General features: G+C 39.6%; 1 protein-coding gene across 2 annotated transcripts in view; it reads left to right on the top strand.

Annotated features, from left to right (window-relative positions):
- LOC149262093 (endoribonuclease YBEY, chloroplastic-like) overlaps positions 1-22,922 on the top strand; it is a 154,000-nt gene that overhangs the window by 111,813 nt on the left and 19,265 nt on the right. For both annotated transcript variants that reach the window (XM_089423319.1, XM_089423313.1), the window contains one exon: positions 6,926-6,997. In XM_089423319.1, the coding sequence (XP_089279445.1) occupies positions 6,926-6,997 (72 nt within the window). The remainder of the gene's footprint in view (positions 1-6,925; positions 6,998-22,922) is intronic.

The following is a 22,922-nucleotide window of genomic DNA, read 5'->3' as shown; positions in this document are numbered from 1 at the left end:
AAACCACTCAGGTGGCACACTCTCCCTGTTCACCCTCTTCGGAGGACCAACAGACTCTGCTTCCTTCAAGGTGTCTTGAAGCCACTTGGGCCTCCTCTTCCTTGAAGAAGCTTCCCCATAGGGAACCTCATCCTCTGCCCCCCAGTCTGGTGAACCTGAAGGTCTGCCAACTGACCCTGGTGTGCTTGTACCAACACCTATCCTTGAAGAACCTGTACTGACACTTGTGCCTGTGTCAGCTGAAGTGCCATGTGAACTCTGTACCAGTGGACTCCCTAAAGAAGTGCTCGATGAAATTGCCACTGGTGCCCCAAATGTCATTGGCATTGAAGTACCTCCTGTACCAGTCGATCCAGAACCCTGAGGTCTTGCTTCATGTACTTGACCTCCCTGTTGAGGAGAAGTCTGTGACTCTCTCTCATCATACTCCCGTGATCTCCGATAGGTCCTCTCCTCCTCGAACTTCACATCCCTCCTAATCACCACTCTCTGTTTAGAAGGAATAAAGATCCAATAGGCCTTCGAAGTCTTGATGTAACCCATAAAGATACCCTTCTCTGCCATGGGTTCCAGCTTCATCCTCTGCTCCTTGGGGATATAAGAATATGTGAGACATCCAAAGATACGAAGATGTCCCACATGAGGCTTCTCTCTAGTGAAAGCCTCCTTCAGAGTCATATTCCCCAGTACTCTGTGAGGACTCTTGTTCTGAAGATAAACAACAGTATTGCAGGCCTCAGCCCACAAAAACAAAGGCAACGCCTGATCATGAATCATTGCTCTAGCAGCCTCAATAATAGCTCTGTTCTTCCTTTCAGACACCCCATTCTACTGGGGGTTGTAAGGAACCGTGAACTCTCTCCTAATGCCCTCCTGTGCACAGAAGTAAAAAAACCCACCATCGGTGTGCTCACCACCATTGTCTGACCTCAAGACCCGAATCTTCTTACTTGTCTGCTTTTCCACAAGAGCTTTGAACTCTTTAAAGGGATTGAAGACCTCACCCTTGGTCTTCAGGAAATATATCCAAGTCCTCCTAGAGTAGTCATCAATGAATATAACATAATACTCATAACCACCCAAAGGCACATGAGACATACGACCACTAACATCAGTATGAATCAAGTCTTGTATACCTGTAGATCTGCTATCGCTTGCTGGGAATGGTAACTTGGTGTACTTGCCTAAAGCACACCCTCTGCAGACCTCATAATGCTCGACATTGAAATTAGGAACTCCAGTAGTGATCTCCTCAATACTCTCAAAGCTCCATGATGCATATGTGCCATCCTTCGGTGCCATAATTCGCACAAGTCTCTACTGTTGGTGGTACTAGTGTGAGTGCTACCAGATGTGCTACTCACCAATGCTCCTGCCAACTGAAAATTGAACCTGTATAGTTTCCCAGAGCGAACTCCAATCACTTTGGCCGAAGTGATGGAAGCTCCACTAGGATGCATCAATACCTGCCCATCTGAGAAAGTGACGTCAAACCCCTTCTCCTCCATAGTAGACGCTGAAATCAAGTTCTTCTTCATCCCTGGAACATACAAAACATCCATGACCTTCAAAGGAGGCAAAGACTCCTTCTCAAAGGGCGAATTCCCCACACCAACAACTCTCACAGTGCGGTCATATCCTAGTACAATCTCAATCTAAGTTATCAGAAACGTCTGAAGAAATTGTCGGAAACGCGGATCCCCGTTTCTGAAATGAAAACGGATACGATCCTTCTCCGAAACACTGTAAAAACGTTTTTGTGCCATTTCAAAAAATTGGAAACTTCGAATTTAGAATTGGATACGTTTCCAAGGGTTTTATTTTTTTTGGATCCATTTCCAGATTTAAATCGTGATTGGAATCCACCCTTAAAATGTTAAAACACATGAAAATTTGTTCAAAAATTTATACAAACAGAAAAAAATAAATGTTCAAAAATACAAACAGAAGGGTTTGATTAATGTCTTCATAAAGAGATTTATTTGAGCGATAATTTTCAGTTTGGTTAAGGTTTTGTTAATTGTCATTGATTTTGCTCTTGATTTCGTAAATCCCTCCAATATAACAAATCTTCTCTAGCCAATCTTTTGCCTGCATATAGTCAAGAGACCAAGCTGACATTGAGAAGATTGAAATGTTCAAATAGGTCTTGACAGAATATCCCAATGATCCCATGGGCCTTTTAATTGTCATGCAAGGAAGATAGATACCATCTGCCATGCATGACACGTTCTTTGAAGGAGTTGGACCCGAAAGCACAAAGGTTGTAGCATTTCTAATTACATTACTAATGATGATGATAATATGTTGAATGTTATAATAAACGCTAATGATGATGACAATGTTTATGCTGAATTGATGATGATGATTTGTTTATGTTGAATTCATGATGATGATTATGTATTTTTAGATATAGAATCTAGATTCTAAAAGATATATATATATATATATATATATATATCTATGTCGTTTCCTTGTCATATCGTATCCATATTTTTTGAAAAATTGTCGTATTCGTTTCAAATCCCGTATCCGTGTCCGTTCCAGTGCAACTTAGATCTCAATATCAAGTGCCCTCTCTGCAAGCTCTGAAAAGAACTCCCGTGCACCTGTCATATGGCAGGAAGCCCCGCTGTCTATGTACCACACACCGGATGATGTACTCCTACTAGATGTAGAAGTGATAAATATAAAGTCCTGGTCAAACTGTGAAGCAAATTACTCCACCTCTTCTGAAGCTGCAGTACCCTTCTTCCCCTTGTTCTTCCTCTCAGGACAGGTAACAGCATAGTGTCTCATATTTTGACATGCCCAACATTTGACTTTGGACATATTCGTATCTTTCTTCTTCCTCTTCTCCTTTCCCTTAGCCCCATCTGATGAGGCCCCTTTCTTGGCTTTCCCTTTGTTCTTCCCCCTGGCTGTCAAGGCTACATCCTCCTCATCTGCTATCTTCACCCCACCACTGCCAGTCTTCTGTATCTCATGCTGCACACAATCATCCCAGAATCTGTCCCAATTGGGAAGATTCTCCCTAGAGGTAACAACATCTCCAAAGACCTCCCAAGACTTAGGAAGTCCCGCTACAGCTATGCTATCTTCACCCCACCACTGCCAGTCTTCTGTATTTCATGGTGCACACAATCATCCCAGAATCTGTCCCAATTGGGAAGATTCTCCCTAGAGGTAACAACAAAAGACCTCCCAAGACTTAGGAAGTCCCGCTACAGCTATCCTGACTAACTCTGTGGGTGCAACTGCCTCACCAATAGCAGTCAAATCATCACTTACCTATTTGACCCTGCCAAGATAATGAACTACACTTTCAGCCTTTGTCATCCTGATGTTCTTCAATTGTTCTTTGAGTACCATCTTCCTGCTCTCATTGGTACTCTGATAGAGAGTGGTTAGAGCTGTCCACATCTGATATGCATGTGTTTCTTTTCACCTGAGGAACCACATGATCCTTCAGACTGCCCATCAAAATCCTTTTTTCCTTTGCATTATTTTTTGTGAATTCAACAAGTTCATCTGCAACAGTAGGAGATACAACCACTTGCCGCACTATGTGCCCAACTGCTGCCTCCTCAACATTGTCTAAATTTTGTCCTTCCAAATAGTTGGATATCCCATCCAATCTGTCCTCTATCCTTAAGAAAATGGCCATGACTGCTGTCCAAAATTTACAAAGCCAAGAAAATGGAGAAATGAACTTTCCAGCACACCTTGCTACCCCAAAAATTCACTCTGTGTGAAATTTCACTTTGCTGCCCCAAAATATTAGTTTGCTGTCCAAAAATTCAGTTTGTTGTCCAAACCACTGTTTGCTGTCCCAAACCACTGTCTACTATTCAAACTGCAATTTTCAGCCTGTAGCTCCCGATACCATGTTGAAATTTGATGACTAAAAAGTTTCCTGCAATCCCAACCCAGTTCTATTTTCATCTTATCACACCCATTCAGTTAAATGCCCTTTCCCATAAACATACATTCAACATATAGAATTCTGGAAATGAAATTTTTAGATTAAAACATATGGGACTATCAACACACGCTGAAAATAAATATGGACATAAACAGACCAGCAACACAAAAAATACACACAGATTTTTGGTCAACTTAGACTTAGGCAAAACCCCTTCAATCTTCTCTAGGGAAACCCTGTTAGAGAGCTCTTCAAATTTATTTATCTTTCAAGTTCAGGAAAAATACATTTGCAAAAAAATAAAACAACAAAATACAACTTATCTCTTCAGCCCAAAATTCCTTGAAAACTGTGCCCACTTTGCCTCAATTTCCGTGCCCACTTTTCGTTGATTTCCATGCCCACTTGAAGCTAAAAATATGTACTGTATGGATACAGACTGTACAAACTATATTGTATGGATTTCCGTACTGCTATACAAACTGTACGATTTTTCTTTTCAATTTTTTTTTCAAAAACTTCTCTAGAGTGGCATGTAGCTCACAGCATTAAATGATGTTAGTACTGTACCTTCAGCGGTCTTCTATGCCTTGATTTCCGTGCCCAGCTTTTCCCAAAAATCACTCCTTCAGCTTGCTGCAACAAATTTCTCCTTCAGAACTTTTCTCTAGCTCTTAGCTTCCTTTCTCCAATCTGCTCATTAAGAATGAATGCAGTCTCTCTTTTCTTTTCCCCCTTTTGTTTCCCTAAATGACTTTTGGGCAACCCTAAGATCTAATGGCTCAGATTCATTTAGATCAAGGGATGAGAATAAATGTGCATTTAATTCTCACTTTCTATTTTTTAATTCACCCATTAAATAAAGTACCCACATTGTACTTTATGTCTAAAGTCACTTTTCACTTTATAATTTAACATTGACTTTACCATTGATAAAGTCATTTTCACTTTATAAAGTCACACTTAGGAAAAGAATTATTTTGGACACTTTTCCCTAGGTAGAGACTAACCCATGGGAAACCACTTGTCCAAGTCAACAATAAATTTTAATTTGTATCTTAAATAGATGTAAGGGCACATACTTTAGTAAAGAGGTATAACAGGGAATATAGTATATCCAAAACAAATTACTATAAACTATTTTTTCCTAGAAAAAAATAGTAACTTTAATCTTAGTAGGAAAAGGTTACATTCCATATGGAAGTTGAATGCCCTAATATTCATCTCTGTTAATCCAAACCACAGTGAACATTTGCCAAACTGTCATCATAACTTCAAAAAAGAAAAAAACTGTCCTGGAGTTATAGTCCAATATGACATCCAAAAGGACAAAAACATTCTGCAAAACAGGGCGTCTGCTTCCGTGTTGTTTTGACAGGGCATCTGCTTCGATGTTGTTCTCCCTGTAGATATGGGAGTAGTAAATGTCATCAAAAACATGTTCCATCAGCTTGAATTGTTCAAACAAAGGCCTCAATACTAGATTCTGCATGCCTATTGATCCATTAATCCAATCTGTAACTTGCTTGGAGTCACCTAGTCTCTGAATTTTAGAAATGCCTTTCTCAAATACCAGTTTCAGTAAAATAGCCACTGCTTTTTCATTCTGCCACATTGTTTGTGCCTGACCCACTCCCTGGTTTAAACAAAATTTTATGAGCTTCATTTAGATATATGACCCCACTAGCCCCATAAAAGAGAGGAGAACCTTGGCAAACTCCATCAAAGAAAGCCCATGGAAGATATTTCTTAATTGTCAGGACCCCTACCTGTCTTGGAGCTTTTGTTTTTGGGAGCATTTGATTCCATCATAGAGGAATTTGATTTGGTGTTGAACTTGCAATGGAGGCGATTTCTTCTCCTCAAAAATAGTCCAATTTCTTGTATAAGCCAAATGGCTCCTGAGGCAATCAGAGGGAGGGACATATGTGCTTTGGGGAATCTGTCTTCAAACCAATTCTTTGTACAATCTAGCAAGGACACACCTTGCCAAGAACCTTGTTCTCCAGCTAATGGAAGACTAGTCTTCCAAATCTCCTTAGAGAAATCACAATGAACAATTGTTTCCATCTCATACCTACAGAGAGTACACCTCCCTTAACCTTGTTGGGCCCTTTAAATTTTTTATTATAAACATTAAATAAATGGTTAAGATCTTTTTTGTGATTGTTTGTCTTAGAACTTGGTTACTCAATCATGCTTAGAATCAAGTCATTCTCGGAGATCTGGCATTTTGAATTGGGATATTGACCATTTTGATTCATTACTTGCTCTATTATGTTTCTGGGTTACTCCGAGCAGAGGTTTTCAGTGAGTGAATATAATCTGCTTGTCCTAATCTTTCTTGGGGCTGATGATTTAAGGATGATAACATCAAACTTTAAATTGTCTCTCATGTCAGCAAAATGCCTCTTCTTCACGGTTAGTTTCTGAGTAAATTGCTTATTTCAGTTGTTTTATTTGGTATCGATTGCATATGAATTAAATTTAAGAGAATATATTGTGACACTTCTAGCAGTGTACTCAATTCATGCTGCTTATTTAGAGCTTGTTAGTTAGATTTTGTAATAATTATATAGTTTACATTTTACTTCGTAACCGAGATGGACATCTCTTATTTTTAAATCTTTTGTAGAAACTACAAATTATGTTGAATATTTCTGTCCGAACAGGGCCAGGCATTGATTGTCATGGTTGGGTGACTAATTATGTTGTTTGCGAAGGCAGACCAAACTGGGTTCACTTAAAATCTGAGTGATACCACCAGTAAATTAGCTGCAGCAATATAGTATAAATGAACAATAAGGGAAATGCTTATCTAGGCTTCAATAAGATTTCTGGGTTAGGTTCTTGAGATTTGTAGTACACAAGTTTATGGTTCAGAATCTATCAGGTTTATAGGTTATCTATGCATTTTTCTGTCACTTTTTTTGGCTGTTCCACTGATTCTGTTGTTTTCAATATGTTGTAATACTATTCTGATATACTGCAAAATTTCAGGGTTTGCTTGTTTATGGGAAACAAGGCCTGGAGATTTATAATAAAAATTTAGACCCAGACATCTGCAAAGAGGTATTTTAATTTTCTTCAATGTCATAGAGTTTTATTTTGATCTTGATAAGTGTATTGTATATAATTTGAATTTGTAATATGTGAACTATTTTGGCTCTAAAAGTACATTTTGTCATTCCTATATATATACATATCTGTGTCTGTGTGTGTATGTATGTCTACACACTAGAAACCAGTCTACTTTTTCTAGTATGATAGAGGAAAGGCTGCATATTTGTTAAATTTTGTAGCTATGGTTGGTCTTCATAATTTATATTTTAGCCTTTGTAATGCATAATGAATTTGTAGGGCATGTTCTTCATGTTGGATTTAAAATAGAAAATTCCGAAATTTGAAATTTGAATTTTTGGCTCCAAACATGTCAAGTTGCCGCTCCCTCAAGTCAAGTCGGCCCCAGTGAAGATACACGCCCATTCAGACAGACAGATCACTATATAAAGATTATTTGACCTCCTTCACATGTCACCATTTGACATCACATAAGATAAGACAGTGTTTGGGCATCCAAGTGAAGGAGAAGAAGGATGAAGAAGGACAAGAAGGACAAATTCATCTCTAGCATTTATCTCTTTCTCTCTCGACTTCGTACGTGTGATGTTATGGGCAGCTTTTGGGTAGCATTTTCTGGGCAGATTGTTCTGGGCAGTAGGGCTGAGTGTCTGGGCCTATTCTGGGAGGCCAAAATTCGAACTAGGCAGATCAGAGAGGGACGAAGTTGAAGGGAAAACGTTTGACTTGACAAGAGGGCTGTTTGACCAGGTTTGACCATAGTCTTGTTGGTCAATTTGAACTCATAGTTGACTAGCTACATTAGATGTATCTCTTGTTGAACTGAAGAATTTCTCTAAGGAAAAGGTTGTTGGGTTTTTCCGCCAACTGGGTTTTCCCAGGAAAATCTTGTGTTCTCTTTGTGTATTGTGATCTCTGCTGTCCTTGTGCTTTTCTGGTTGAATTTCTAGAGTGTAATTTCTTAATGATAAACTGGAATTGTTGAAAGAAGATCTAAATCATTTGAAGTAATTATCAATATTTCAGAAATTAGTGCTTGTATCTATTGCACTTGAAAAATCAACATGGTATCAGAGCTTTGGTGACGGAAAGGACATTGAGATCACTCTTGACGACACTTTTGATAAAAGTTCACTCTTGAAGAAGACTTTTATCTACAATCTATTTATCTATGATCAATGGGTTCCTCTATGAAGTCTAAGAACAAATTGGGAGGAGCTACAAATTTTAGGGCTTGGAAGACAAGGATTGGCTTTATTCTTGAACAAAATGATCTCTTGGGTATTGCAAAAGGCAAGGTCAATGAACCTTCAGATAATGAAGGAAAAATAAAATATGAGAAGGATGACATCACAACTATGAGCATCACTGTGTACTCTATCAAAGATCATTTGACTCCTTATGTTGCAAGTCTTGAATCTTCAAAACAGATGTATGATGCCCTAATTGGATTATACACTATCAACAACATTGGTCAAGCAACGAGATTGAGGAATGAGCTTCATGATGGTAGAATGGCAAGAAGTGACACTATAACCTCATATTTCATGAGGATTTCTCAATTAAGAGATCAACTTCAAGCAATTGATGAAGTCATTTCTTAAAGAGAACTAGTGACTACAACACTTAATGGTTTTTACCTGACTCATGGGATTCATTTTCACCAGGTATATGTGCCAGAAAAGAAGCTCCAAGGTTTGAATAACTGTGGACTGCATGTACTCAAGAAGAATCTGTTGAAAAATGCATAACTAGGTTCGGTCTTCATAAATATGAAATGTACTTTTGATTATTGTATATTGTAAAATGAATGAAAATTATTATTACTATTTTTGGAGCATGGGTTTCATGCTCAAGGTCTTTTATTTTATAGGTCAATCACCCATTGAGTGCTTTTAGGGTTTTTCCTAGGTCAAGAAGTCAAAAGAGTCATTGTCATAAGTTAAATACCTCATTGGGAACATTGTAACTTGTAAAGATTTTTTTTTGTCATTGAAAGTGTCAAAATACCCTTCAAGACCAAGTCGACCTAGCAGCTGGGAAGTCGGCTTATTTTGAGGAGCCACGTCCACCTTGAGAAGCCTATATAAAGGAGGGAACTCGACCTCCTTGAGATACATTCATCACTCACTCATTCAAGCAAGGGAGAAGAGCAAGAAGGCAAGCTAAGAAGGAAGAAGACAAAGATAGATTATTTTTGGGCTAATTCTCTCTCATACGTGCGAAGAAAAGAAGCTAGGGTTTGCTACTTCAAGGTCGAAATTCACTATTTGCTGGAAGAAGGGTCTACTAGGTTACCTACAAGCCCTCAACAGGGAAGCAAGGCAAACGAAGTTGCTGGGAGGCCTTGGTAGGCTAATTTTGCTCACATGTGTGGATGCAGTAGCAATTGCAGGGGGCCGAAGATTTCAGACCTGCAGTAGAGGCCGAAATTCAGAAGCTTGGGGGTCAAAGTTGTGTTGCTGGAAGACATTTGACTGGGTTTGACTTGGATAAGAGAAACATTGTTGAAAAATGTAACCAGTAGCAATTGCAGGAGGCCGAAGATTTCAGACCTGCAGTAGAGGCTGAAATTCAGAAGCTTGGGGTTGAAGTTGTGTTGCTGGAAGACATTTGACTGGGTTTGACTTGGATAAGAGAAGCACTGTTGAAAAATGTAACTAGGTTCGATCTTCATAAAATGTATTTGTCAAAAGGATTTTTATTATTGTTACAATGACTTATTAAAGCATGGGTTTCATGCTTGGGTCACCATTTTATTAGTCAAAGTCCCCATTATGGACTTCTAGGATTAATAAAGAGTCATTAGAGTCATTGTGACCCTTGGGCTTTCGAATGATGTAAAAATAATTATTTTTGAGTAAAAAATGAACTATGTAGCCTCCACACCAAGTCGGCCTCAAGAAGATCAAGTTGGCCTCAAGGAAGGCAATTCGACCTCATTGGAAGGCTATATATACAAGGCAGTTCGACTTCATTTGGAGCATCTCACTCTCTCAAGCATAGTTCGATATCTGAAGCTGGAAGCTGGAAGCTGGAAAAATGTGAAGTTGAAGGAAGGGGCTAAAAGGAGTGCGAGTTTGATCAAGAAGGAAGGGAAGAAGAAAATCGAAGTTTTGGTGTCTCTTTGTCTTTCTCTCGTGTGGGCTGGTTTAGGAGATCGAAGATTTCTTGTCAAGTCAAAGTTGCTGTTTATGCCGAAAGTCAAAGCTGCTGCTTATGCGGGAAGATGCCAAGTCGAAGTCGCTGTTGATGCCAGAAGCTGCCAAGTCGAAGCTGCCACTGATGCCGGAAGTTGCCAAGTCGAAGCTGCTGCTGATGCTGGAAGCTGCCAAGTCGAAGTTGCTAGGGTCGAAGTGCTGCTGCTACTAGGTTGAAGGTTGGATTGAAGAAGAGAGGCTGGCTTGGTGTGGAGGAGGTCTTTGTCTAGGTTGAAGAGTCTCAAGGAAAACTATTGAAGGAAGAGATTTTGACTGGGTTTTCCCCTAGATAGGGGTTTTTCCCTGACAGAGTGCCTACATCTTGTGTCTTGTGTTTTTGTGATCTTCATGCACACATAATTTGGTAATTGCTTGATGAAAGATAATATAACAAATAAGTAAAAGAAGCCAACATAATTCACAAGTAATTATCAAGAAAGAGAAATCTAACCCTAATCCTACTAGCATTGATTTCTCAACATGGTATCAGAGCTAAGGTCAAAGAATATTGAAGATCACATCGTTGGCTTGAAGGAAATGATTACTCCCTCTATGATAAGAATGGGATTCAATACTGCAGGAAGTTGTATCAAAAAGATCTTCTACTACTTATTCAAAAAAGTCAAAAGCCAAGGGTTCTTGGTTGCACTTACAGGTTCACTTAATAATGATAATGCATGGATTATTGACAGTGAAGCATCTAAGCATATGACAAGAAAGAGTAAACAACCTCACACTCTATTAAAGGAATCATCTTCTCATACAATGGAATTGGGAGATAACAAAAGCTATTAAGAAGCTTGGGATCAACATCATTAAAAGCTGGAGAATGGAGCTAAGGTGAAGAAGGAGGAAAAAGACAGTTTAAGGATCTATTGAAATTAATCTAAGGAACCTCAAGAAATTGATTAAAGAATCACATAAGGAGACCTTATAAGGAAAGAAGCTTACTATCTTCAAGGACAATGTCTAACACAATAAAGGAAGAGAACAAATTAGAAGAATCATTCAATGCTTGAAAGAAGAGGATAGATCTCATCCTTGAAAAGAATAAAGTCTTGGATCTAGTAAAAGGAAAAGTGAAGAAGTCTACAAAGAAATCAAGAAGCCTAAAGGGCCAAGAAAGAAGGGATAAGGATCAAGCAAACTTTGCCAAAGAAGTTTCACCAAAGAACATGATGGAAGGACTCTAAGTCAAAGACCTATTTGCTAGGAACTCTTAGGGACTCTATCCCTTGCATCCCTCAAGCTTGGAAGGAGCCCTTACCAACTTCCAAAGATAAGTATCTTACTCCTTGTATTGTCTTTTATATTTGGTTTCCCTTACTTATCTAAGTTTGTTTATATTAAATACTAATCACATTTCTAGTCATATTTTTTGTTTAGAAAAGACTTGCTGAATACTCGAGGAACATGGAAGAAGGCTTCACAAAAAAAAGCATTGGAATTACAAGGTTTGTTAAGAAACAAGAAGTATGTTTTGAATTACAAGTTTTTGATATTTATTCTTGATAAACTATTATTAACATCTTTTTGTCTAACTTTCTTGAATCTTAAAGATTCTTGATTGGGAGATTCATCATTAGATAAATCTACCCTCCTTATATCTCTGATTATTCTTGTGGAACCCTAGAAAGGTTCATTGTGAAAACCCTATCTTAAGGGTATGTCGATGATTATGTGTGAAACCCTAATATGCTTTGGGTTATTGTTGAAAGAAAATGTCTTATAATGTCTTAGAAATGAAATCCTTGGCATGTATGTGTTTGTCCGATCAAACCCTAGTCTGATCAAGTTTGTTATATGTCCAACTCTTATTGATATTTGTGTAGTTAACACATGTTATGATGTGCTTGTGCATGGTGATGAAATCCTAGATATATGAGTTGACCTAATTATTGATGGTCATGAGTCCCAAGGTTTGGAACTAAGCCTTAGTCAAAGTCTGAATCTCTGGGATGATAGTACTTGTGAATTCTAGGGTTTTGTAATTAAACCTTAGTAGAGGTCCAAATCTCTGATATATGATGACAGTGTGATAACGTGAAATTTGTGTAAGATTGTTGAAATCCGAGTTTTAGTTGTGATTGATGTTTGATTGAGAAAGTCTAGGGTTTGCAACAAACCCTAGTGGAAGCTAGTCATGTTGTTGACTAAGTTGTGATTGGTTTTGATTATTGAAATCTCATGTATGAAATCTAGGGTTTGTATGAAATCCTAGTAAGAAGTCTAACATGTGAATTTTGAAGTTGTTAGATACTTTCTAGATCTATATTTGTTTGAATTGTTTCTAGGGTTTGCTATATGTTGTAGTAGGGTATGTCATACCTTTGGAAGAAACATTGAAAACCTAGATGTAATGAAAGTTGTTATGAAATGCTCGAAGTCTTGATGAAGTAGTCTAGGGTTTATGACAAAATCCCTAGCAAAAAGTTGAAGAGTACATGTCTCTTGTTTGTAATTAAGTTTGGGCATTTGATCTATAAAGTTGAATGCTTCTGTGATTTTGATATGATTAACTTCATGCTTCTATAGATTTGGTTGTACTTGCTATCTAAGTTGTGCAGGTACGTGATCTTCAAGATAGTGAAGATGTTTGTTGATGTGATAAGCATGATGTGAATAATGATGATCATGACAACTCTGATGAGAAGGATGGAAGCCATGAAGGATTCTCTGATGTCGTAGAAAAGAAGTTGAGCCCCCTAAGTTAAGAGGGAGCTTGAATGAAAGGAATCTCCCTAGGATAAGAGGGAGCTTGGGTATATTCCTTGTATAGGAATGATTAGATCCTCCCTGGCTAAGAGGGAGTGATGGATATGGTTCTCTACTTCATGTGTCATGCACTAGACCAGGACTAACAACCATAAGTTTTAGTGAAGGCCATGAGTGAAAGAAGAAAATTGGAGAATGTATTTTGAAGGGTTGCTGAGATAAGAAAAACCGGATCGATTTGTGGAATATGTTGTTGCATGAGAAGTAGGAAAGGAAGCTGTATGGTTGAGGAATCTTCTGTCAAGATTCATTGGGAAAGCTCTAAGTCCTACTATGAAAAGTTGAGAAGCAACATCAAGTTGTCTGGAAGACCCCAGAGGTTTGTATCTATTTATATACATTTGAAAGTTTGTTACTGATTGGGGTTGTGTTTGTATAGGTAAATCTCTGGGAAGTTTGATAACATGTTTTACATGCCTAGAGTTGTCGATAAGTTTGATTAGGAGAGATTTGGTGCTGATCTGTTTGATTGGGGAGGATTTGTTACTGATTGAAATAATCAAGAAGTTGAGGCTTTGTGTGTGAGACATTGCCTGGGAGGACATCTGGTCGGCACTATGTGTTGATGTCTAGTTCCCGAAGTAGGGAGGGTGGCATTGGTCATAGAGCTCTGACCTCGGATATGCACCTAGATCCCTGGGTTGATGGTTAGTAAGTAAGCCTGATGGTACCTAGAGAGGTTGAAAGCTTTAGTCCATCTTAGTCCCACTTGGATAGATTGCCTTGGTCAAGAATCTAGTTTGTGGCATTGCGGTGCCTAAACTGTTGAGAGACCTTGGATAGATTGCCCTGGTCAGGAATCTAGTCCATGGCATTGCGGTGCCTAAACTCTTCATAGTTCATATAGTTTGAGATCTTCCTTATGAATACCTCCCTAGTTAAGAGGGAGTGTTGAAAAATGTAACTAGGTTCGGTCTTCATAAAATGTATTTGTCAAAAGAATTTTTATTATTGTTACAATGACTTATTAAAGCATAGCCTTCATGCTTTGGTCATCATTTTATTAGTCAAAGTCCCCATTGTGGACTTCTAGGATTAATAAGGGGTCATTAGAGTCATTGTATAATTTATGAGACCCTTCTTGGGCTTTCGAACGATGTAAAAAGAATTATTTTTGAGTTAAAAATGAATTATGTAACCTCCACACCAAGTCGGCCTCAAGGAAAGCAATTCGACCTCATTGGAAGGCTATATATACAAGGCAGTTCGACTTCATTTGGAGGAACTCACTCTCTCAAGCATAGTTCGATATATGATGTCGGAAGCTGGAAAAATGTGAAGTTGAAAGAAGGGGCTAAAATGAGTGCGAGTTTGGTCAAGAAGGAAGGGAAGAAGTAAATCGAAATTCTGGTGTGTGTGTCTCTCTCTCATGTGGGCTGGTTTAGGAGATCGAAGTCTCCTTGTCGAAGCTGCTACTAATGCCAGAAAGTTGAAGCTGCTGTTAATGCCGGAAAGTCGAAGCTGCTGCTGATGCCTGAAAGTTGAAGCTGCTGCTGATGCCGAAAAGTTTAAGCTGCTGCTGATGCCAGAAGCTGTCAAGTCGAGCTGCTGATGTCGAAAGCTGACAAGTCGAAGTTGCTAGGTTTGAAGTGCTACTGCTACTAGGTTGAAGGTTGGATCGAAGAAGAAGAGATTGGCTTGGTGTGGAGGAGGTCTTTGTCTATGAGTCTGAAGGGTAACTATTGAAGGAAGAGATTTTGACTGGGTTTTCCCCTAGATAGGGGCTTTTCCGTGGTAGAGTGCCTACATCTTGTTTCTTGTGTTTTTGTGATCTTCATGCACACATAATTTGGTAATTGCTTTATGAAAGATAATATAACAAATAAGTAAATGAAGGCAACATAATTCACAAGTAATTATCAAGAAAGAGAAATCTAACCCTAATCCTACTAGCATTGATTTCTCAACAAGCACATAATTCAGAAAGGTTGGACTTGGTCTTCGAGGGTATTGATCTTGGTCTAGAGGTTTGGGAATTCGTCAATTGATGAATCTATAAGAAGAGAAGAGATTTTGCGGGTTTTCCTCTCCAGTGGAGAGGTTTTGGCCCTGGCTTGCAGCCTATATTCTGTGTTCTTGTGTATTATTGTCCTTCTTGTTTTTGGTAACTGTTTGATGATATTAAAACATGATAATAAGTGAAGAAGCTAATAAAGTAAGAAAAGGTAAAAAAGAAAGAGAAATCATCTTAACTATTGCCCTATAAATTTCTTAACATGGTATAAGAGCTAAGGTTGGCAGAGGGCATTATGAAGATCTCTACCACGTTGAAGACGTTTCTAAGGAAGTGTTTGATCCAGGTGGATGTTGGTGGCCACCCACCTATCCCATTTGGACCCCCACAACTGTCTCTTTCAGTTTCCTTAATTATAGCATAGTTTACTATTTTTAGTAGTTTTTCGGGTCCTAAACTTCCGGAGCCGCTTTGAGGCCCTAAACGACGTTTTTTGGGAAATCCACCGGCAGCGATTTTTCTGATAAAAATAGTCTTTTCCGTCGTAGTCCTCGGAGAGATCTTTCCAACAGGCTATCATGCGCGTCAAACGGAGATAGTACGACCAATTCGCGACCCCGGGAAGTTGATGTACCAACTTACCCAAAAACGGGGCCCACAATTTGGCGTTTCATCTTCTAGGGTTAAGTTTTGGAATGTGAAGGGTTTTCCATTGTTTCTCAACAATAAATAGGCCCTCGAGCCTCATTGTAACACAGTTCGAAACAGTTCAGAGGCATGTAGCCGACACATCTCTTTTCAGAGATAAGCTACCATCGCCCTAGCTGGTTTATTTCTATTTGTAAGCATATTTCAATATTCTCCATTAATGAAATGAAGTATTATTTCCGCTGCATCTCTATTTTTATGGTTATCGCATCTCTATATTTATGGTTATCTCTGTAATCTATTGCGTTCCTGCTTAAATCCGGATCAGTGGTATCAGAGCGGTCTGCTTTTTCTCTGTTTTTCTTTGCATGTCCCCAACGAGGTCGGGATATAAGGAGTTAGGGCTTGAATTGGTCGAACCTTTGCAAGACCAGCCTCGCAAATCTCGACGACCTCCCATGGCGGATGAGAAGAAAGACGAGGGGGCAGGAGATCCTATCAGAATCTTGCTCGAGGAAGCCCTCGAGCGACAAAGGAACGCGATGATGGACAGCTTTGCCCAAATCCTTCAGCGGCTACCTAGAGGCGACGCATCGGCTTCCAATAGTTACTCTGGAAATGCCACACCATTTAAGGTACAAGTAAATTTTGAAATCCCCATCTTCGAGGGTCAAATAGATGCAGATGTCGTAGATAAATGGTTAAATCTGCTCGATGGGTATTTTTCTGTTCATGAATTTTCAAATCGGGAAAAGATTGTTTTCGCTCTTCTCAAAGCAGCCCCCCACGTCAAGGACTGGTGGGAAACCTATTGCGAACAAAAGAATGAAAGTACAGGCTCACTGTTTTCAGCCGCACCCACTTGGAATGACTTCCGGGATGCCATCAAGGAGCAGTACTACCCTGTCGAAAGCTATGAGGACAAATACATCAAATGGACCACCCTACGGCAGGGACGAGACCAAGATGTGCCGGAGTTCACAAACATTTTTCATACCCTTCGCACACAATTGGGTATCAAAGATTCTGAGCTGCATCTGGTACTCAAATACCGCGGCTGCCTACACAGATACATCCAGGAAGAGATGGAGTTCTTGAACATCTCCTCACTCGGCACAACATACCGATACGCTGTCAAAATCGAGCAAAAGTTCAAACAGAAGAAGCGAGACTTTGGATCTGCAAATCCAAAGCCCAAAGGACAAAGCCAAGGCGGGGTGACCCAAGACAACCTGTCAGAAAAGAACAGCACCACGAAGCCGAAGAAGGACACAGGAAAGTGGTGTGAGTTCCACAAGAGTCCCACTCATAACACAAGTGAGTGTCGGACCAAGCAGTCGCTGGTGGGCGAGCTGAAGGCTTCTGAATCAGATGCATGTTCCGACTCTGAGTCAGAACCCGACAAGGGGAATGACAAAGGGAAGCAGATCATTGATGCGGATCCCAGTGCCACTGTTGCTACTGCCAAGATCCAGAAAAATGAGCCCGAAGATCTAGAGGAGGGGGAACGTCTTTTCCACTCACAGATGTGGGTGAAGGGTTCGCCGCTGCAATTCATTGTCGACAGTGGCAGCCAAAAGAACCTCATTTCAGCAAAGGTCGTGAAGTGGTTGGGCCTACCAACTACACCACACCCACAGCCGTACAGTATCGGTTGGCTTCACGAAGGACGAGATCTCAAAGTTTGCCAGCAGTGCCGCCTTCCCTATAGCATCAAGCCCTTCACAGACGAGGTATTGTGTGATGTTACACCTCTGGATGTTTGTGATGTACTATTAGGCCAGCCATACTTGTGGAGGCGACATGCTGTGTATGAGTCAAGGCCTCGCACTGTCATCATTTCTTTGGATAATTCATTATACAGGATACCGGAGGTAGCCCCACCTACCGCCACCTCTTTGATTACTGCTAAGAAAGGCAGCAAGCTCATCTCACAGACTAGGAAATTTATTTTCTGTTTGGTTCGCTCCCAAAGTAAGGGGAAGATCATTGCTACATCCATGACCCCCGCGAAGGGTTCCTCCACACAGCAGCAGCAACAGAGGGATACAGTTGTGACAGAACACAAGAACAACTTCTCCTTACCCGGAGGGGTACCACACAAGTTTCAGGTGGACGACAAAGTTTGGTTACATTTGCAGAGGGAGCGCCTTACCAGAACCCATCAGAAACTCAGACCACTTCGACATGGTCCTTACACCAGTAACAAGGCTACGGGAAACAATGCTTTGAAGCACAGCGTTCCTCCATTCCTTCGCTTGCACCGAGTGTTCAATGTGGACCATCGCCGACCATGCTCCCCACCATTTCTGGACACATCAGAGATTGTAGAACAGCTCACCAGAGACCCAGCTCAGCAGAAGCTTCCTCATCTCAGGGAGGAACTCAACGCAATGGGGACCATTGCTTCCTAAGGGGGGAGGAATGATCCAGGTGGATGTTGGTGGCCACCCACCTATCCCATTTGGACCCCCACAACTGTCTCTTTCAGTTTTTCAGTTTCCTTAATTATAGCGTAGTTTACTATTTTTAGTAGTTTTTCGGGTCCTAAACTTCCAGAGCCGCTTTGAGGCCCTAAGCGACGTTTTTTGGGAAATCCACCGGCAGCGATTTTTCTGATAAAAATTGTCTTTTCCGTCGTAGTCCTTGGAGAGATCTTTCCAACGGGCTATCATGCGCGTCAAACGGAGATAGTACGACCAATTCGCGACCCCGGGAAGTTGATGTACCAACTTACCCAAAAACGGGGCCCACAATTTGGTGTTTCATCTTCTAGGGTTAGGTTTTGGAATGTGAAGGGTTTTCCATTGTTTCTCAACAATAAATAGGCCCTCGAGCCTCATTGTAACACAGTTCGAAACAGTTCAGAGGCATGTAGCCGACACATCTCTTCTCAGAGATAAGCTACCATCGCCCTAGCTGGTTTATTTCTATTTGTAAGCATATTTCAATATTCTCCATTAATGAAATGAAGTATTATTTCCGCTGCATCTCTATTTTTATGGTTATCGCATCTCTATATTTATGGTTATCTCTGTAATCTATTGCGTTCCTGCTTAAATCCGGATCAGTGTTCAAAGGCGGCAAGTCATCTCATGAAAGGCATCAAAGAAGTATGAAATCTCTTACTACTCCAAAGAAGGAAGTGATCAAGACAAAGGACAAAGGACTCTTCTCAGCACTCACTGGCACATTTATAGACAAGAGCATTTGGGTGATTGATAGTGGAGCATCAAGACACATGACTGATCATCACAAGCAACTGAAAACATTGTCAAAAGGAAAGTCTTCTTACTCCGTAGAGCTTGGTGATAATAAGAGCTATCATGTGAGAGGAATTGGATCAACCTCAATAGAGCTGGAAAATGGAGGCAATATTCATCTCAACAACATCATATTTGTTCTAGATCTACATAAGAACTTACTCTCCATTTCAAGTCTAGAAGATAAAGGTCATAGAGTGGCTTTCATTGGTGGAAAAGTTGTAGTATGGGGTAAAATCTCAAGCACAAAGAATGCTAGAGTGATTGGGATTCGTGAAGGAAGACTTTACAGATTGCTATCTCCTCTTGCTCAAGCTTTAGTTCACATTGAAGTCAACCCATTTGAAATTTGGCATAGAAGATTTGGTCATCTCCATTTCAAAATCCTTCCAACTCTAAATTCAATAGTGGATGGAATCCCCGAACTAAAGGTAGATCACAAAGGAGTATGCAAGGGATGTGCATTGGGTAAGAACACCAAGAGACCATTTGGAAGCAGTGCTTCACAGTCAAAAGAAATCTTGGATCTTATTCATTCCAATGTCTGTGGTCCTATGAATCCTAAATCACTTGGAGGTCATCTATATTATGTCACATTTATAGATGACCATTCAAAGAAAACTTGGGTTTACTTAATGAAATCCAAGGATGAAGTATTTACTAAATTTCAAGAATTCAAATCTGAAGTAGAGAACATTATAGAAAGAAGAATCAAGATATTAAAATCTGATAATGGAGGAGAATACACATCTAAGGAAATCATAGCTTTCTATAAGGAGTTTGGGATTAAGAGGGAGTTGATAGTCCTATATAATCCCAAACAAAATGGAGTTGCTGAACAAAAGAATCGATCCATTGAAGAAAGTGTAAAAGCAATGCTACATGATCAAGATTTACCGAAATTTCTATAGGGTGAAGTTACAAAGACAATTGTATACATACAAAAACAAAGTCCCCACAGGTCTCTATATAACAAGACTCTCGAAGAAGTGTTCACTGGGAAGAAACCAACTTTAGATCATCTCCGAATTTTTGGTTGTCCTATCTATATTAATATACCTAGGGACTAAATAAAGAAGTTGGATCCATCTGGCATGAAGGGAACATTTGTGGGCTATAGTAACTCTTCTAAGGCCTATAGGATCTACATAAAGGAAGGACATTGAATAGAAGTCAGTCGAGATGTGATATTTGACAAAAGTATTGCATTCAAGAAATCAAAGGACCTCCCTATGGAATCTGATGATGAAGAACTTCCGGTATTTGAAGACGTTACTAGGGAAGAAGAAGCAAACCATGAAGATGAAGGTCCCTGTGAACCTATACAACCTGCTATAATCCCCGAAACTAGAAAAAGACCTAATTGGTTGAAGCCTACACTTCTAGATGCAAAAGGTCATGGAGCAACTCAAGGTACATTCAACGGAAGCAAGAAGCCCAAAAGATATTCTGGGTATGCAACCTACATGACAAAATTAATAGAAGTAGAGCCATCCACTTTTGAAGAAGCTGTAAATCACCAAGAATGGAAGGATTCCATGAATGAAGAATATCAGTCTATAATGAGAGATACACTATGGATAACACTAGTTGTATACGATTGTCTGAAGACCCAGTATTTCATGGAAGACAAAGCATATCAACAACAAGTATCACTACATTTAGAAGCTAGTACAAGATGGGTGCTACAACGACAATATATCTCTACCGATGAGCAGTTAGTTGACATATTGACGAAATCTCTTCCTAATAAGAAGCTTGTGTATTTGAGAGACAAGCTTGGTTTGGTTGATGTATCCTCCGTGGTTGAGAGGGAGAGATAGACACATCATTCTTGTCTTCACTTGGGAAGACAAAATGGAGGATTGGGTAAGCATATGGCATCCGATACCCTTTGAGGATGAGGTAGGGCATCCAAGATAAGAGTAGTCGTGAATCAATATTCTTTGAGGACTAGCTATCCAAGACAAGAATAGTCCAAGGAAGGTCACAATCTGTGAACACTCGGGTGGGGTATGTACCTTGAGAGACAATGATGATGGTGTCTATAAATCATTGGTCTCACCAGCATTGTGCTTTGATCTTGTGCAGAGATAGAGTTGTTAGTCAAGGCCTTTCTATATGACAATGCTGGTTGATATGATGCTAAACAAATGGGTTACCAGTCTGACTCTTCCTATGAGTTCTCTTCATATTGAGAATGTCCATGTACCATTTATGAATACCTCCCTAGTTAAGAGGAAGTGTTGAAAAATGTGTAACTAGGTTCGATCTTCATAAATATGAAATGTACTTTTGATTCTTGTATATTGTAAAATGAAAGAAAATTATTATTATTATTTTGTAGCATGGGTTTCATGCTCAAGGTCTTTTGTCACAAGTCCTAGGTCAAGAAGTCAAAAGAGTCATTGTCATAAGTTAAAGACAACATCAGGGACGTTGTAACTTGTAAAGAAAATTATTTTTGTCATTAAAAGTGTCAAAATACCCTTCAAGACCAAGTCGGCTTGGCAGTTGGGAAGTTGACCTATTTTGAGGAGCCATGTCCACCTTAAGAAGCCTATATAAAGGAGGGAACTCGACCTCCTTGAGATACATTCATCACTCACTCATTCAAGCAAGGGAGAAGAGCAAGAAGGCAAGCGAAGAAGGAAGAGGATGAAGAAAGATTGTTTTTGGGCTAATTCTCTCTCACACGTGCGAAGAAGAGAAGCTAGGGTTTGCTGCTTCAAGGTCGAAATTCTTTATTTGCTGGAAGAGGATCAAATTTGTTGGAAGAAGGGTCTACTAGGTCACCTACAAGCCCTAAACAAGGAAGTAAGGCAAGCGAAGTTGCTGGGAGGCCTTGGAAGGCTAATTTTGCTCACACGTGTGGATGCAGTGGTAGTTGTAGGGGGTCGAAAATTTCAAACCTGCAGTAGAGGCCGAAATTCTGAAGCTAGAGGTTGAAGTTGTGTTGCTGGAAGAGATTTGTCTGGGTTTGACTTGGATAAGAGAAGCACATAATTCGGAAAGGTTGGACTTGGTCTTGGAGGGTATTGATCTTGGTATAGAGGTCTTGGAATTCGTCAATTAAAGAATCTATAAGAAGAGAAGAGATTTTGTGGGTTTTCCTCTCAAGTGGAGAGGTTTTGGCCCTGGCTTGTAGCCTATATTCTGTGTTCTTGTGTATTATTGTTCTTCTTGTTTTTGGTAGCTATTTGATGATATTCGAACATAATAATAAGTGAAGAAGCTAATAAAGTAAGAAAAGGTAAAAAGATATCACAAGCTGTTATCATAAAAACATAAATCATCTTAACTATTGCCCTATAAATTTCTCAACAAAATCTAGGCTCATGTTAAAAGGAGATATTCAAAGATCTAAAGAAGGTGACTCTCAAGCATATGCAACACGTTTCAAGAAGGCTGGAGGAAGAAAGAAGTTTGGTTTCCAAAGAAGAAATGAAGGAAGATGACTTGATGGAGAAAGATCTGCTACTCAAGGAAAGAGAGATATGTCAAAATTTCAATGCTATCATTGTCACAAATTTGGTCACTATAGACGCGATTGTCCTAAAAGATCGAACGATAGAAAGATAAAGGGAAAGCAACATGCCACCACAACAAAGATTGATGAACTTTCGAAGAGACCCATGAATGAGGATTCAGGTGACAAAGATTTCTTTTACTTTTTTGCTCTTATAGGTTCTATTGCAGATAGCGATGATTTGTGGCTAGTAGATAGTGGTGCCTCAAGGCACATGATGGGAGATCGTGACAACCTCACAAGTCTAATGGAAAGAAGATTATCGCAAAATGTAAAACTTGGAGACAACAACAATTATGCAGTAAAAGGTGTTGGGAAGACATCCATTGAGCTAGAATCAGGTGAAAGCGTTCATCTTAGCAACATACTATATGTACTAGGTTTGAAAAAGAGTTTGGTTTCCATTTCATTCTTGAAAGATAAGGGATGTTTATTTTTCCTCGACACTTCAAAATCAGGTTTATTTCTAAGACACAATCGCAAACACACTAAAATGCCACAACACAAGCACTTTGCACAACGAAAAACGTACAACAGTGAATCATTG

This window comes from Pinus tabuliformis, chromosome 6 (assembly GCF_031772625.1).
Source record: "Pinus tabuliformis cultivar Carrire ecotype Pingquan chromosome 6, CPIR1, whole genome shotgun sequence".
Classification (NCBI taxonomy): domain Eukaryota; kingdom Viridiplantae; phylum Streptophyta; class Pinopsida; order Pinales; family Pinaceae; genus Pinus; species Pinus tabuliformis.
Note: the sequence above shows the minus strand (reverse complement) of the source record. Positions and strands in the feature narration are given on the sequence as shown.